The sequence below is a fragment of the Pantherophis guttatus genome, chromosome 3 (assembly GCF_059756535.1).
Source record: "Pantherophis guttatus breed Tessera chromosome 3, ASM5975653v1, whole genome shotgun sequence".
In the NCBI taxonomy this organism is placed as follows: Eukaryota; Metazoa; Chordata; class Lepidosauria; order Squamata; family Colubridae; genus Pantherophis; species Pantherophis guttatus.
In genome coordinates this window covers 214,316,399-214,330,930 of record NC_142065.1, presented here as the reverse complement: position 1 = coordinate 214,330,930, position 14,532 = coordinate 214,316,399, and the positions used below count along the sequence as shown (strand labels likewise).

General features: G+C 41.9%; 1 protein-coding gene across 1 annotated transcript; it reads left to right on the top strand.

Moving 5' to 3' along the window:
* Positions 1-1,897: 1,897 nt before the first annotated feature.
* On the top strand, positions 1,898-13,985 carry NAA20 (N-alpha-acetyltransferase 20, NatB catalytic subunit). The gene is made up of 6 exons (XM_034419946.3): positions 1,898-2,085; positions 5,709-5,733; positions 7,510-7,600; positions 9,474-9,609; positions 10,507-10,652; positions 13,571-13,985. Exons 1-6 carry the CDS (start codon positions 2,033-2,035, stop codon positions 13,654-13,656), a joined length of 537 nt encoding a protein of 178 aa, XP_034275837.1. The 5' UTR covers positions 1,898-2,032; the 3' UTR covers positions 13,657-13,985.
* The last annotated feature ends 547 nt before the right edge of the window (positions 13,986-14,532 follow it).

The window sequence follows — 14,532 nt, the reverse complement described above, 5'->3', positions numbered from 1 at the left end:
TGTCTTTGGAATTGGTGTGTGTTTGTGTGATTTTGTGTGTGGCATCATGAGTGTATGATGCAAAATTGAGTTGGCATCTCTGCATATAAATGCAGTCTTTCTCCCCTTTGGCAAGTTTAAGAGAAGTGGACTTCAACTCTCAGAATTCCCCAGCAAGCCAAGCGGTTGGTTTCGTGGTGTGGAAAGAATAACTTGGTCCTTAACACCAATAAGACCAAGGAGCTTCTATAGTGGACTACAGAAGGAATAGATCAGACATCCAGCCCTTGCTTATCAATGGAGACCGAGTGGAGCAAGTGTCCAGTTTTAAGTTTCTGGGTGTTATCCTAAAAGAGGACCTGACTTGGGGGCACTCACATTGCAGCACTGGTCAAAAGGGCCCAGCAGAGAATATGCTATCTGAGACTTCTCAGGAAACAACAACTGAATGAAAAACTGCTAGTGACCTGCTACCGCTGCACCATTGAGAGTATTTTAACTTCCTGGACCTGAGCATGGTTTGCCAATTGCATAGTGGCAGAGAGGGTCAACATCATTGGCCAGAGGATCATTGATTGCTCTCTCCCCTCCTTTTTTAAAAAATTTGATTTATATGCCGCCCTTCTCCGAAGACTCAGGGCGGCTTACAATGTGCTCACCAATAGCCTTCATCCTTTTGTATATTTATACAAAGTCAGCTTATTGCCCCCACAAACTGGGTCCTCAATTTACCTACCTTAGAAAGGATGGAAGGCTGAGTCAACCTTGAGCCTGGGGAGATACAGTAATTGCAGACAGCTGGTGTTAATCACAATGCTATTAGTCTGCTGAGCCACCAGGCAAGAGCTTTATAGCTTCCGCTGCCTTAAGAAAGTCCAAAACATTCTTAAAGATCCATCTTATCCTGGATCTCATCCTTTTTTTTTTTTGAACTATTACCATCCAGCAGACAGTACAGGACAATAAAAGCAAGGTCAAATAGCTTCTATCCCAGAGCAGTAACTATATTGAATTCTGCTGTATAGTGCCATATCACTTATATAAATTATATATCACTGATATTAATGCAATATCTGGGGGTTTCAGTTCAATTGCATAGAATGTGAAGGAGGTGTGATTTTGTTTTATTTTTTATGTATAATAGACACTGAAGATGGCATTTAATTTTGTTGTACGAGGTGCAATGACAAAGTGAACGAAAGTAAACTAAACAAGTTAGACAAGAAATAAAGGAAAAGTTTTTTAATAAAGGGTGATATGATCAAAAGCTAGAATAAATGATAGAAATGAGAAAAGGGGGAATATTAGTGTATACTTTTTACATCACAAAATGAAAGTCATAACGAGAAAATGTGGAACAATTGAATAACGATAGACTATACGTTAATATAAGTGTGCATTATTATTAGAAATATATGTGGATTGAATGTGAGGATTATGATTAACTTGATTAATTGCATTTGTATTAGAATGTATGACACTCAGGGGCCACACTCTTCATGCATTGATTTGTTATTAATACAATACAATACAATACAATAAATAAAATAATAAAATAAAATAAAATAAAATAAAATAATAAAATAAAATAAAATAAAATAAAATAAAATAAAATAAAATAAAATAAAATTCTCTTAAACTTGCCAAAGGAGAGAAACGCAGCTGTAAGGGTTCCAGTCCGACCCTTATGATGACCAGGGAGGAGGTGGTTGCATTGCATTTTATAGCCCGCCTTGCCCTCCCTGTTTCCAACACAACAGCCCTGCGAGGTAGTAACGAAGGAGGAAGAGACTTTAAAGGGCCCATTTATTAGATGATGCGAACCCGGAAGTGACGGCCGAGAGGAATCAGCGCGCCTCTATCACTTCTCTCTACGTTCCGGTGGGCGTGGCACGTCCTCGCGGCGCCTCTAGGCTCGGCGCGCGTCTCCTACGCTCGGGTGGGCGTGGCTTCGGCGGCTCCGTTGCCGGGCGACGGGGCGGAAACGCTGAGGGGGGTCACGGGGCGGGGCATCGCGGCGGCCGCTTCCGGGTCGGCTGCCCTGGAGACAGGCATGACTTCGCTGCGGGCGTTCACTTGCAACGACCTCTTCCGCTTCAACAACATGTGAGGCTCCGGGCCCAGCGCCGGGCGGGTGGTCTAGATGACCTCGGGGGGCCCTGGCTGCGGATCTGGGAGAAGGGAGGGGGCCGCGCGTGGGGAAGGGGCTCCCAAGGAAGCAAGAGTTTGAGGAGGGGGGGCGGGGGAGGGCCCAAACCGTGTCCTGAGCCCGTTGGGGGGGGGATGGACTAAATGACCTCAAGAGCCCCCCTTCCCCGCTGAGCGCTTGCTTCCCCCCCCCCAGCCCTCCCCGAGCTCATAGCAGGTCTCCTCTGGGCTTCTTCTTGGGGGGGGGGCTTTTCCCGCTTCTCAGCCCGGCTCCCCCATCCCATTCTGGCCCTGGCATCACCTGGTGGTCTCCTGTCCAGGGACATCAGATGCGATTCCCCCGCTGAGCAGGCGGCTGGTTGGGAAGGATTCAGCTGCTGATGCTAAAGCCCTGGCTGGCTGGCTGGAGGAAGGGAGGAGGGTCTGCTGGGTCTTTCTGAAGCAAGCCGTTTGGATCTCCTGGTGGTCTCCCATCCGGGTCCCAACCGAGTCCAATGTGGTTTTGCTTTTTTCAAGGCCAGATGTCAGAGGGACATCTCTGAGAATATAGATAAATATTTATAATGTATAATACAATGAAATAAGATGTAATATTGTATTATATCATATTTACCATTATGTTTATAAATTTATATTATATATAAATATTATATATCTTTCTCTTTAGCCAGGTTCTTCCTACGTAAACCAAGATTTTTATGCAGCCCTAGTTCAGTGAAATCACAATCCACTAGTTTCTCGGCTTTTTTCCAGGCAGCCAGCAAGCTCTCTGCTGCCCATTGGGAGACTTGCTGGCTGCCTGGCTGCCTGAAAAAAAGCCTAGAAACTAGTGGATTGTGATTTCACTGAACTAGGGCTGCATAAAAATCTTGGTTTACGTAGGAAGAACCTGGCTAAAGAGAAATACACATAAAGCCTACGAAAAGAAAAGAAAACAAATTATATATATATACACACACATACATATATACATACATATATATGTACGTGTGTGTGTGTGTATATATATATGGAGGGGGGAGGGAGGGGGGAGATATGTAAAAATTACAATTAAATTACAATTAAAAATAATCACAAAAAACAGACTGAAAAGGACACCTAGGTCTTTTTCTGCTATCCGTTTTTCTAGGAGAAGCCTTCTAGAATGAAAACAAGAATTCATTTTTTCCTTATTTATCGATTGAATTTATATGCCGCCCATCTCACTACTGATAAGGCTGTTGCTTGTTGCAAGGATGTGATACTCCCTCGATGGCTCACATTGTTCACTTCTTGAAGTGTAAAAATGAGAGTTTCCACTCTTATTTCGATTCACTTGTCAGATTTCCCAGAGTGGAATTTGGATATTACCGGGTCTGTCTTTTAATCTTTTAATTAGCTTTAATTTCATAGAGTCATGTCAGCCTTTGAGGAGGGTGTTGATGGATGGAAGGGAGGGAGGAGAAGGAAACCACACCTGTGGCCCTTCTGGTTTGGCTTTAACCACAAAGCCCAGCTTTTCCAAACACCCTTCCTGTAGTTGACTGCCATACAACCCTAGAATGATGGAAGCATGAGATCATCTAGTCCAACCCTCTGCGTTATGCAGAAAGACCAGTTAAACCATCCAGGGGAGATGGCCATCTGCCTTCTTCTTGAAAATCTTGAGATAATTTTAACATCCGGAAGATTTTCCTTTTTTATTCATTTATTTACAAACACACAAACACAAATATACGCACACAAAAAACAGACATAGGAGCCACACCGGAAAAAAGCAACCTATTATTTCTATTTTATTTATTTAATTTTTAATCCTGCCTTTATTATTTTGCAAGTAACTCAAGGCACCGAACTTGCCTACCAATACTCCTTTCTCACCGTTTTTCCCATAACAACAACCCTGTGAGGTGGATTGGGCTGAGAGGGAAGGATTGGACCAAGTCACCCAGCTGGCTTTCCTGCTAAGGAGGGACTAGAACTCACAGTTTTGCTAGTTTCTAGTCCAGCCACTTAACCACACTGGCTCTCTTTTTCTTAATCAATGCTCCTCCTGCTGGTTTCTTGTGCAGATAATTGAGGCCAACATTTTTGTTGCTAAGTGAAACATTTGTCAAGTGAGTTTTGCCCCATTTTACGACTTTTTGTGCCACAGTTGTTATATCGCTATAGTTGTTAAGTTAGTAGCATGGTTGTTAGCTTAATCTGACTTCCCCAAAGATTTTGCCGTGGGGATGCCGCAATGGTCGTAAGTGTGAAAAATGGCCATAAGTCCCTTTTTTCAGTGCCGTTGTAACTTTGAAAAACCACTAAATGAACTGTTGTATTTTGAGGACTTACCGTATTTTTCAGAGTATAAGACGCACCTACCTTTTTTGGTGAGGAAAAGAAGAAAAAGAAATCTCCCTCTGTCTCTGCCTCTGAGCAATTTTGCCTCCTTGCAGAAACAGCCTGCTTTACTTTCAGTTTCATTTTCAGCATAGCTTGATTAGCACAAGGGGGAAAAAATCTGCTCCAGCAATTTTCTTGCCTGCAGCAGAGCCCTGCACACAAAACAGCTGAGAGCAAATCAGTGGAGAGCTGGGAGGCTGATCCAATCAACTTGTGCTAATTAGGCTGTGCTGAAGCTGAAAGGAGCTGTTTTTCCTTGCTGTTTGCTTGCAAGGAGGTAACTGCTGGGAGGCAGAGGCCAAAGGGTGGGGGCCAGTGGGTGGGCGGGCTACATTTGGTGTATAAGACGCACCTAAATTTTCACCCCCTTTTAGGGGGGAAAAGGGTCCGTTTTATACTCCGAAAAATATGGTACCTGCATCATGTAGAGGTTGCACTATGAATTATTGCTGTGTTGCTACATACTGTAAGGAAAACATCATTTGATGCTCCTGCTTGAACGGGGTTGGACTAGAAGATCTCCAAGGTCTCTTCCAGCTCCATTCTGATTAAATCCCTTGATAGACAGGTTGAGCTAGTTGGAGATAAGTCCTGCCTTTTAAAGTTTTTCCATCAGACCCTGAAATAAGAACCACAGGTAGTTCTTGACTTAAAAACAGCTTGTTTAGTGAATGTTCGAAGTTACAGGGTCCACTGAAAAAAAGTGACTTGGAACGTTTTTCACACTTACAACCCTTGTCTCGATTTGGACGCTTGACAACTGCTTCGTATTTACGACGGTTGCCATGTTCCGGGGTCATGTGCTCCCCTTTTGCGACCTTTTGCGTTGAGCAAAGTCAACGGGGAAGCTAGACTCACTTAACAACCTTGTTAAGTAACACTGTTGCAAAAAAAGGTCATCATATGGGGCAAAGCCCTCTTAACTGTTTCGCTTAGCAATGGAAATTTTGAGCTCAATTGTGGTCGTAAGTCGAGGACTACCTGTAATTAATTAGCCTGCTACTCCAAAGCTCTTGTCTTCTCACTCGGAGTGCTGGGATTTGCTTCCCATTGCTTTGACGTTGGAGAAAATGACAGCCATGGTCTAGGAACACTTCTGTGGGTTGGAAGAAGCTGGAAAGATTATCCCCCTGGCTAAGAAATGTTCAATTTTAGTGCTGCCTTCTCCTTCTCTCAATATTTACAGTGTTTTTTTTTCTTGTTTTCCACAGCAACTTGGACCCCCTGACAGAGACTGTATCTTTTTTGAGACTTCGGGTTGAAGACGTCAGTGGTCAGAGCTGGGATAGAATTCTTTATTGGCCAAGTGTGATTGGACACACAAGGAATTTGTCTCCGGTGCATAAGCTCTCAGGGTACATACAGGCAACAAGTGATAAATCATGATCATAATCATAAAACACAATCATCATAAATCATAACATGCAACACTCAGTGATAGTCAGATTAACAGATTAACAGAGTTGGAAGGGACCTTGTAGGTCATCTAGTCCAACCCCTCGCCTAAGCAGGAGACTCTACACCATTTCTGGCAAATGGCAGTCCAAACTCTTCTTGAAAGCTTCCAGGGATGAAACTCCCACAACTTCTGAAGGCAACTTCTGTTCCATGGGTTGATGGTTCTCCCTGTCAGAAAATTCCTCCTTATTTCCAAGTTGAATCGCTCCTTGATCAGTTTCCATCCATTATTCTTTGTCCAGCCTTCTGGTGCTTTGGAGAATAGGTTGACCCCCTTCCTTCTCTCTCTGGCAGCCCCTCAAATCTTGGAAGATGCTATCCTGTCTCCCCTGGTCCTTCTCTTTATTAGTCATAGAATACTAAATAAGCAATCAACATAAATCATACTAGGATACTAAAAGAAACAGTCGGTATAAATCATAAGGTACAAACAACAAAGTTACAGTCATAAGGAGATAGGTAATAGAAAGAGAAGAATAATAGTAACACAGCCCTATTAGGTAGTTTTGACAGTGTTGTGGGAATTAGTTGTTTAGCCGAGGGATGGCATAGAGGAACAAACTGTCCTGTGTCTACTTGTTTTGTTGTGTAATACCCTGTAACATTGTTTTGAGGGTAGGAGTTGAAAGAGTTTATGTCCAGGATGTGAGGGGTCTGTAAATATTTTCACAGCCCTCTTTTTGACTCATGCAGTAGTATACAGGTCCTCCATGGAAGGCAGGTTGGTAGCCCTTGTTTTTTCTGCAGTTCTAATGATCCTCTGAAGTCTGTGTCTGTCTTGTTGGGTTGCAGCGCCAAACCAGACAGTGATGGAGGTGCACATGTGCTTGCTACTACAAGATAATCGCTAGGGAATTGCAAGCCTTTCTCTAAAATGCACACCTCTATTTTTATTGTGGGCTCTTCAGGGGAATGCAGGTAGTCTTCGGCTTACGATCACAATTGAGCCCCACATTTCTGTTGCTAAGCGAGACAGTTGCTGAGTGAATTTTGCTCCATTTTACGAACTTCCTTGCCACGGCTGTTAAGTGAATCCAAGCAGTTGTTCGGTTAGTAACACTGTTGTTAAGGGAATCTGGCTTCTCCACTGACCTCTCTCGTCAGAAGGTCGCCAAAGGGGATTATGTGATCCTGAGGCGTTGCAACCGTCATAAATATGAGTCAGTTGCTAAAGCATCTGTATTTTGATCACGTGACCCTGGGGATGTGCAACGGTCATACGCATGAAAAATAATCACGAGTCACTTTTTTCAGGGCCGTTGTAACTTCAAACGGTCACTAAATGAAGTGTTGTAAATCGAGGACTACCTGTATAACAGAAGAAACACACCTACAATGGGAACATGTAATTTCCTACCCAGAAGGGTATATATTTAACGTTCTGGAATGTGATGGCTTCTTTCATAGGTTTCATAGGCAAAACTAATGGGAGTTTTGGAGTGATTCTCGTATACGTGTTTTGTTTTGTTTTTTAATTTTATTTGATGAGGCATCGTTTGTTCATGAATGCAGACTGGCTGAGATGAATTTTCCTTAACGTAAAACCCTTCATAGTATGGAATTCCCTTCTACTTGCAGTACTTGGCTCACTGGCCAGAGTATTTTATTGTGGCGGAAGCTCCCGGAGGAGAGCTGATGGGCTACAGTAAGTACGACATCTTCCCTTTTTTTCTATCTTGGACTCTTTAAGAACTGAACCTACAAGTTCTCGACCTATGACCGTAACGGAGCCCACGATTTGGGTCGTAAGTCGTGATGGTTGGGTCGTAAGTCGTGACCGTGCCTGGTTTTATAACCTTTTTTATAACCGTTGTTAAGCAAACATGGCAATTGTGAAGTGAACACAGAGGTCATTAAGTAGAAATATTTGCCAGAAACTGGAAGTTAAGAGCCAGTTTCAGGGGAAAAAAGAAAAGATCATAAATTGTGGTCACATGACCTCCAGGGTGCTGTAAATCCAGGCTGCAGTTGCTAAACCCACAAAAAGGGAAGTGGAGATTACAATTTAAAATCCAGGTCAAAAGTCCTATTTTTGGGGGGTGCATCCTATTTTGAATGGTTGCTAAGCAACAGATTGTAAATTGGGGATTAACTGTATGGGTTTCTAAATAACTGGAGCTAGGAAGAGCCCATGGACAACATGGACTTGAAATTTTCCGCACATTTTAAAAGAATAATGTGTAGCTTGTCCTTAACTCAGGACCGCAATTGAGCTCCAAAATTTCCATGGCTAAACAAGACAATTAAGCGGATCACTGCATTTTTATTAGTAAAGAGGCCGTTAAGTGAATCCGGCTTCCCCATTGACTTTGCTTGTCAGGTTGCAAAAGGGGATCACGAGACCCTGGAACACTGCAACTGTCATAAGTACATGCCAGTTGCCGAGCCTCCGAATTTTGATCACCTGCCTCGTGGAGACTTGGAAGGTCATACGTCTGAAAAATGGCCATAAGTCATTTTTTTCAGTGCCTTTGTAACTTCAAACAGTCACTAAACGAACTGTTCTAAATCAAGGACTATCTGTATGTCTAAAAAACTACAGATGGCAAGAACGGGATGCTCCTTTCAAAATCCCGATAACTTTATAGTGATTTTTCTAACTTAACTCCGAAGCACTTTACTTGTTTCGAAAATCAAAATGTGAATGCTTCATTGCTTCATTGACATTTCTCTTCAACCTCGCAGGCTCCTTGCTGGAAATACATTGTGACGCCTCCACCTCGATTTAAATTGCCGTTATATTTTTAATAGCAGATTTAAGCAACTCCCTTTAACTGCGAATGGTGTAAGGTGGTTAGACGAGCATTTATGGCTTAGATTCCTGCATGATGTGGGCCGGTAGCCCCAGCAGTTCCAGGCATGGTGGGTAGTTATTAATGGCAAAAGGAAAGCATGAAGCTAAGCAGGCCCTAAAGAGGCATTATGAAAAAGTATATTTTTATCCTTATTCTTTAAGTGGTTCTCTTCATCCTGCTTTGGGGAGCCATAGATGAATCCTTCCATATTCTCTCTCTGATTTTAGTCCAAGACGGTCTCTTGATCAGCTGCGTAGCAAAAAGATGGAACTCAGTTCCATTATTATTATACTATGTTGACTTACTACCAGGGGTTATCTACATTGATAAACCTGTTTTAAACTGACTTAGGAAAAACTGACTTGACAAGGAACTAAAGTCTTGTTTAATACCTACAGAGCTTCTGCTAAACTTCCCATCATTCCTTCTTCCTCTTTTTTGGAAACCAGTTTTAATACCCAAAATCGGAATTATTTTGTTCCTCCAAATGCTATGCAGGTAGTCATTGACTTACGACCACAGTTGAGCCCAAAATGTATGTTGCTAAGGGAAACATTGGTGAAGTGAGTTTTGCCTCAAGCTGTAAACTTGAGATTTTTTCTCATTAGGATCATGCTTCTGTAGTGAAATCGTTTTTTTTTTCTTCTGTTGGAATAAGAAAGTGCTAAACGAATGCCCGAACTAACATTTGTGTTGGATGATCACCGCTGATTTTCCTTGCAGTCATGGGCAAAGCTGAAGGATCCGTGGCCAGGGAAGAGTGGCATGGCCACGTCACCGCACTCTCGGTGGCCCCCGAGTTTCGACGGTTGGGGCTGGCTGCTAAACTGATGGAGCTGCTGGAGGAAATCTCGGAAAGGTGAGGCTGATTTTGGAGGTTGTGAGCAGGTAGATTGGCTGCGCTCTCAGGAAGGTATTGATTAGGTAAAATATTCAGTTTAGGGAAACTGTCTGGTTTCTTAGAAATCAGACAGAGAGGTGACAAAATCTGATGTTTTGTTTTTATGCTACAGCTTGTGAGTTTTGTGGCATTCTTAAAAATAGATGATGGCAAAAGGATAGATGGATGGATGGATGATCATTTTCAATTCATTTAAAAATTACACAGTTGCAGAAAGCACATTTAAATAATACAGAAGGCCAAAGTGCTTTTCCGTGTATAAGAGCTAGTGAATCTTTACATTTATGGGTGGATTTTATAGCAATAAGATGACAATTATAAGAGCTAATTGTAATAAAATAAACATTCATGTGAAATATATATAGATTGTAATTTGAGTGCTCTTAATTTTTCCTTATATTTCATTTAGAAATTGTAATATAATTAAGCCAGAATATAAAAGAACATCAGTTAAAACATCAATTGTAGGTGGCACAGAGGTCTAGAGGTGAAGATTCTCTCCTCCCACTCGAAAGGTTGAGAGTTCAATCCTAGGCAGCGACAGATGTTTCTCTCTCTGGGTGCAAAGAGAAAATATCTGCTGCGAACTCCCCATAGGCTTCAGGAAGGGCATCCAGCCAGTAAATGCTCGGCTCCACTCCGTCACCCCGATAAAAGAAGAAAAGAAAAGAAAAAAGAGAACATTAATCCAATCATTTTCTAGTCAGGGAATCACCTAACCCTTCAATTCTTATTTGCCCATAAACAGATACAACTTGCCCTTTACTTAGCGCCATGATTTCTCGTAATAACGCCGTACAATCTTAATGTTGCTCTCGCTGTCTTCTTACCCTTCCGTTTTCTTTCTTGCTGAAGAAAGGGTGGATTTTTTGTGGATCTCTTTGTGAGAGTGTCAAATCAGGTTGCGGTGAACATGTACAAGCAACTGGGCTACAGCGTGTACAGAACAGTGTTAGAATACTACTCGGCCAGCAGCGGGGAACCCGACGAAGACGCTTACGGTAAGCGTACAGATTTTTAGTAGTAAAGGGTATTTGGGATAAACACGACATCAGGTGCAAAGAACCAGGAAGACTCACAGGGTTCAATGCACTGAAGAGTTTATTATTGATACAGTACCCAAAAATCTGGTTGACTAATGGTCAAAGCTAAATTGACACTAGATAAGGGTCAGTGGAGTTCCGTGGGGTGGGGGGAAGGGGGCTAGACGGAGGTCTTTTGTGAGAGCACAAAGATTCCAAAGTGATGACACGTTTAACCCCGCCATCCAGCTCAGCCTGTTCAACTCCTACAGATGATGACATAAATCCCCATTTTAAAAAATGTCTTCCTCTCTATTTGTTTTAAATTCTTACGTGCAAAATACAGAAACAAATTCTGCCAAACTATACACTTATTTTTTTTCAAAATTTTTAATTTACTCAAAAAAGATTAAAATGCAAAACACCAAAATATTAAAAAAAAGAAAAGAAAAAATACAACAAGAAGGACATTAACAAAAAAAATGTCTTTAAAAATCCTAACTAAAACCGACACATATACACCTAATGTTTTCCCTAGTTGAATGCTGATTAATATAACAATTTTAGTTTCCCATCCCTGGTGAAACAGGCCAAAAAAATGTCAAACTGTTAAACTACTAAATCTACTTACAATCTACTTAGCCTGTCATCTATAAATTATATTAATAACAAAATGGTTAACAGTAAAAACAATAATAATGAACTTATTATGTAAAAGTATAAGAATAAAATATAATAAACTACACATTTCTTACATTTTATATTTTGGTAAATAGCCTTACGTATATATTTGTGCACTGTATTACAATATTGTTAAATTATAAACATTTAAGTTAGCACAGGGGAAATCCGTATATACACATTTATCTGTAATCCAAATTTCCAAAAAGACCATCAAATGGCATAAGTGGGGCAGAACAGATACAGAAAAAAAAGAGAGCTTGTCAGACCATAATTGGTGGAAAATGGATAAAAATAACATGCAATATCCAATTTTGCTCCAGATGCTGAGTTTTGAGTATCACTCCTATAACTAGACTAGTGAAGAGAAGGACCAGGGGAGACATGAGAGCAGTCTTCCAATATTTGAGGGGCTGCCCCAGAGAGGAGGAAGGGGGTCAAGCTATTCTCCAAGGCATCTGAAGGCCAGACAAGGAATAATGGATGGAAACTGAACAAGGAGAGATTCAGCCTGGAAATAAGGAGAAGTTTTCTGACAGTGAGAACAATCAACCCATGGAACAGAAGTTGCCTTCGGAAGTTGTGGGAGCTTCATCACTGGAGGCTTTCAAGAAGAGACTGGACTGCCCTCAGTCAGAAATGGTGTAGGGTCTCCTGCTTGGGTGGGGGGTTGGACTAGATGACCTCCAAGGTCCCTTCCAAGTCTGTTAATCTGTTAAACTCTTCATGGAACCCACAAGTAATAAGACCTACAGATAATCCCCAATTTACAATCATTTGCTTAGTGACTGTTTGAAGTTACAACAGCATTGAAAAAAATGGCTTATGACTGTTTTTTTACATGTAACAACTATTGCAGCAGCCCGGGGTCACGTGATCAAAATGAGAAAACTTGGAAACTGGCATGTACTTATGATGGTTGCAGTGCCCTAGGGTCATGTGATCACCTTTTGCAACCTTCCGATGAGCAAAGTCAATGGGGAAACCGGTGTTGTGGCCCACCAGTGGCCTGCACGGATCATGGCTGATCCCAATGATAAGAAGGCTGGTGTGGGGTCCCGCCAGCAGCCGGCACAGGCGGCACTTGCGTCGGACAGCGAGGAGGCTGAAGAGGCTGTGGTGCCAGAGGCAGAGACTCAGCCAGGGCCTTCAGAACCTTCAAAGGCTCCTTCAAGTGGAGAGAGCCAAGTGGAGGAGCCTCTCCTCAGTGCTCGAGCACGCAGGGCTGCCAAAAGGCAGGAGTGGCTACTCAGGAGGAGGAGGTCTCCTCGAGAGTAAGGCTTGAGGATAATTGGCCACTCCCTTAGCCTATTTAAGTCACATGCGGTTAGTAAGTTTCTTGCTGGAAACAACTTGTAATTATTATCAGAGCATTTTTGGAAAAGTCTTATCGTATCTTGTTTTCTGGGCTGGTTGCCAATCTTTGCCGGACTTTGGTTTATTCTTGCTACTTAATAAATTTGATAAGGACTGTTGGTGTGTGTCTATATCCTCGGGAATCCGGAGCTGGGGCAGAACAACGGGATTCATTTAACAACCTTGTTGCTAACTTAACTGCAGTGCAGAGAAGAGCAACCAAGATCGTTAGGGGACTGGAGGCTAAAACCTATGAAGAACGGTTGCAGGAACTGGGTATGCCTAGTTTAATGAAAAGAAGGACTAGGGGAGACATGATAGCAGTGTTCCGATATCTCAGGGGCTTCCACAAAGAAGAGGGAGGCAAGCTATTCTCCAAAGCACCAGAAGGCAGGACAAGAAGCAATGGGTGGAAACTAATCAAGGAGAGAAGCAACCTGGAACTAAGGAGAAATTTCCTGACAGTGAGAACAATTAAATCAGTGGAACAACTTGCCTCCAGAAGTTGTAAATGCTCCAACACTGGAAGCTTTTAAGAAGATGTTGGATACCCATTTGTCTGAAGTGGTGTAGGCTTTCCTGCTTAAGCAGGAGGTTGGACTAGAAGACCTCCAAGGTCTATTGTCTATTTCCTTAACAACCATGGCAATAACAGTTGTAAAATGGGACAAATCCCTACCTCTTAACAAGTGTCTCCCTTAACAACAAAAATTTTGAGCTCAATGTCGTTGTAAGTCGAGGACTATCTGTAGCCATGTCCTTAATAGCTCCCTGAACATCCTCAGGATGGAAACTGGGTGGGCTTTGAATTGTAGATTGTGTTACTAACCTATATTTTGTTCCATGTCTCTTTTTTACAGACATGAGGAAAGCTCTATCAAGAGATAAAGAGAAGAAATCAATTATACCGTTACCACATCCTGTCCGGCCGGAAGATATTGAATAAGTCAATACTGTGGTTGCTGTAAAATATATCGAGAATAAAATCTGTAGATAAATGAGAACAATTAGGATATCTCTAATGCAACTGGGAGCTTTGGAAGAAAAAGGAGAAAGTATATGCAAATATCAAGAGAAATGTTTTCGCTTTTAGGCTGCGCTTCTAAATCTCTTCACGCCCCAAAAGCCCGAAACAATCTTACATCTTCCATATTTGTCATGATTCGGTTTTTAAAAATATTAATAAAATCTGAAGGCCGTGTTGCTAATAATGCAGTACTGATAACATTTTATATTTTAATTGAATTTTACATTAATAAAAATAAAAAAAGCAAATGCAAGTATAATTTTTTTGGGAAAAAATACTCCGTTTAAAATTTGAGGAATTCAAATGGTCAAAATAAAAAGGCAATATGATACAACACTGGAGCTTTTTAAGAAGAGATCGGACAGTCACTTGTCTGAAATGGCATAGGGCTTCTTGCGTGAGCAGGGGGTTGGACTAGAAGACCTCCAAGGTCCCTTGCAGCTCTTATTCTGTTACCATAGAGTAAGGGGAAAGAAGGGAGTGGAAGAAAACGCATCATGTCATAGTTTTCCCTAGGCAAACAAATCAGGCTTTGGCAACCTGACATTGTCCAAGTTTGGGGGATTATAAACCCCTATATTTCCCTCTCAGTGGTAATGCTGGCTTAGTCAACATCTACAAGACAGTAAAGGGGAATGCACCCCATTGTATCAAAGATGCTTTTTCAAGAGGCAGCTGGCTTTTATTTTTTCTTTGAAACCTTTCTTTGAAGCTTCTTCAGCTCTGACTGGATGGAGGGGAATGGAAGGATTCATATTCCTTGCAGACAGCTGGTCCTTTGCATCCTTTTTAGAG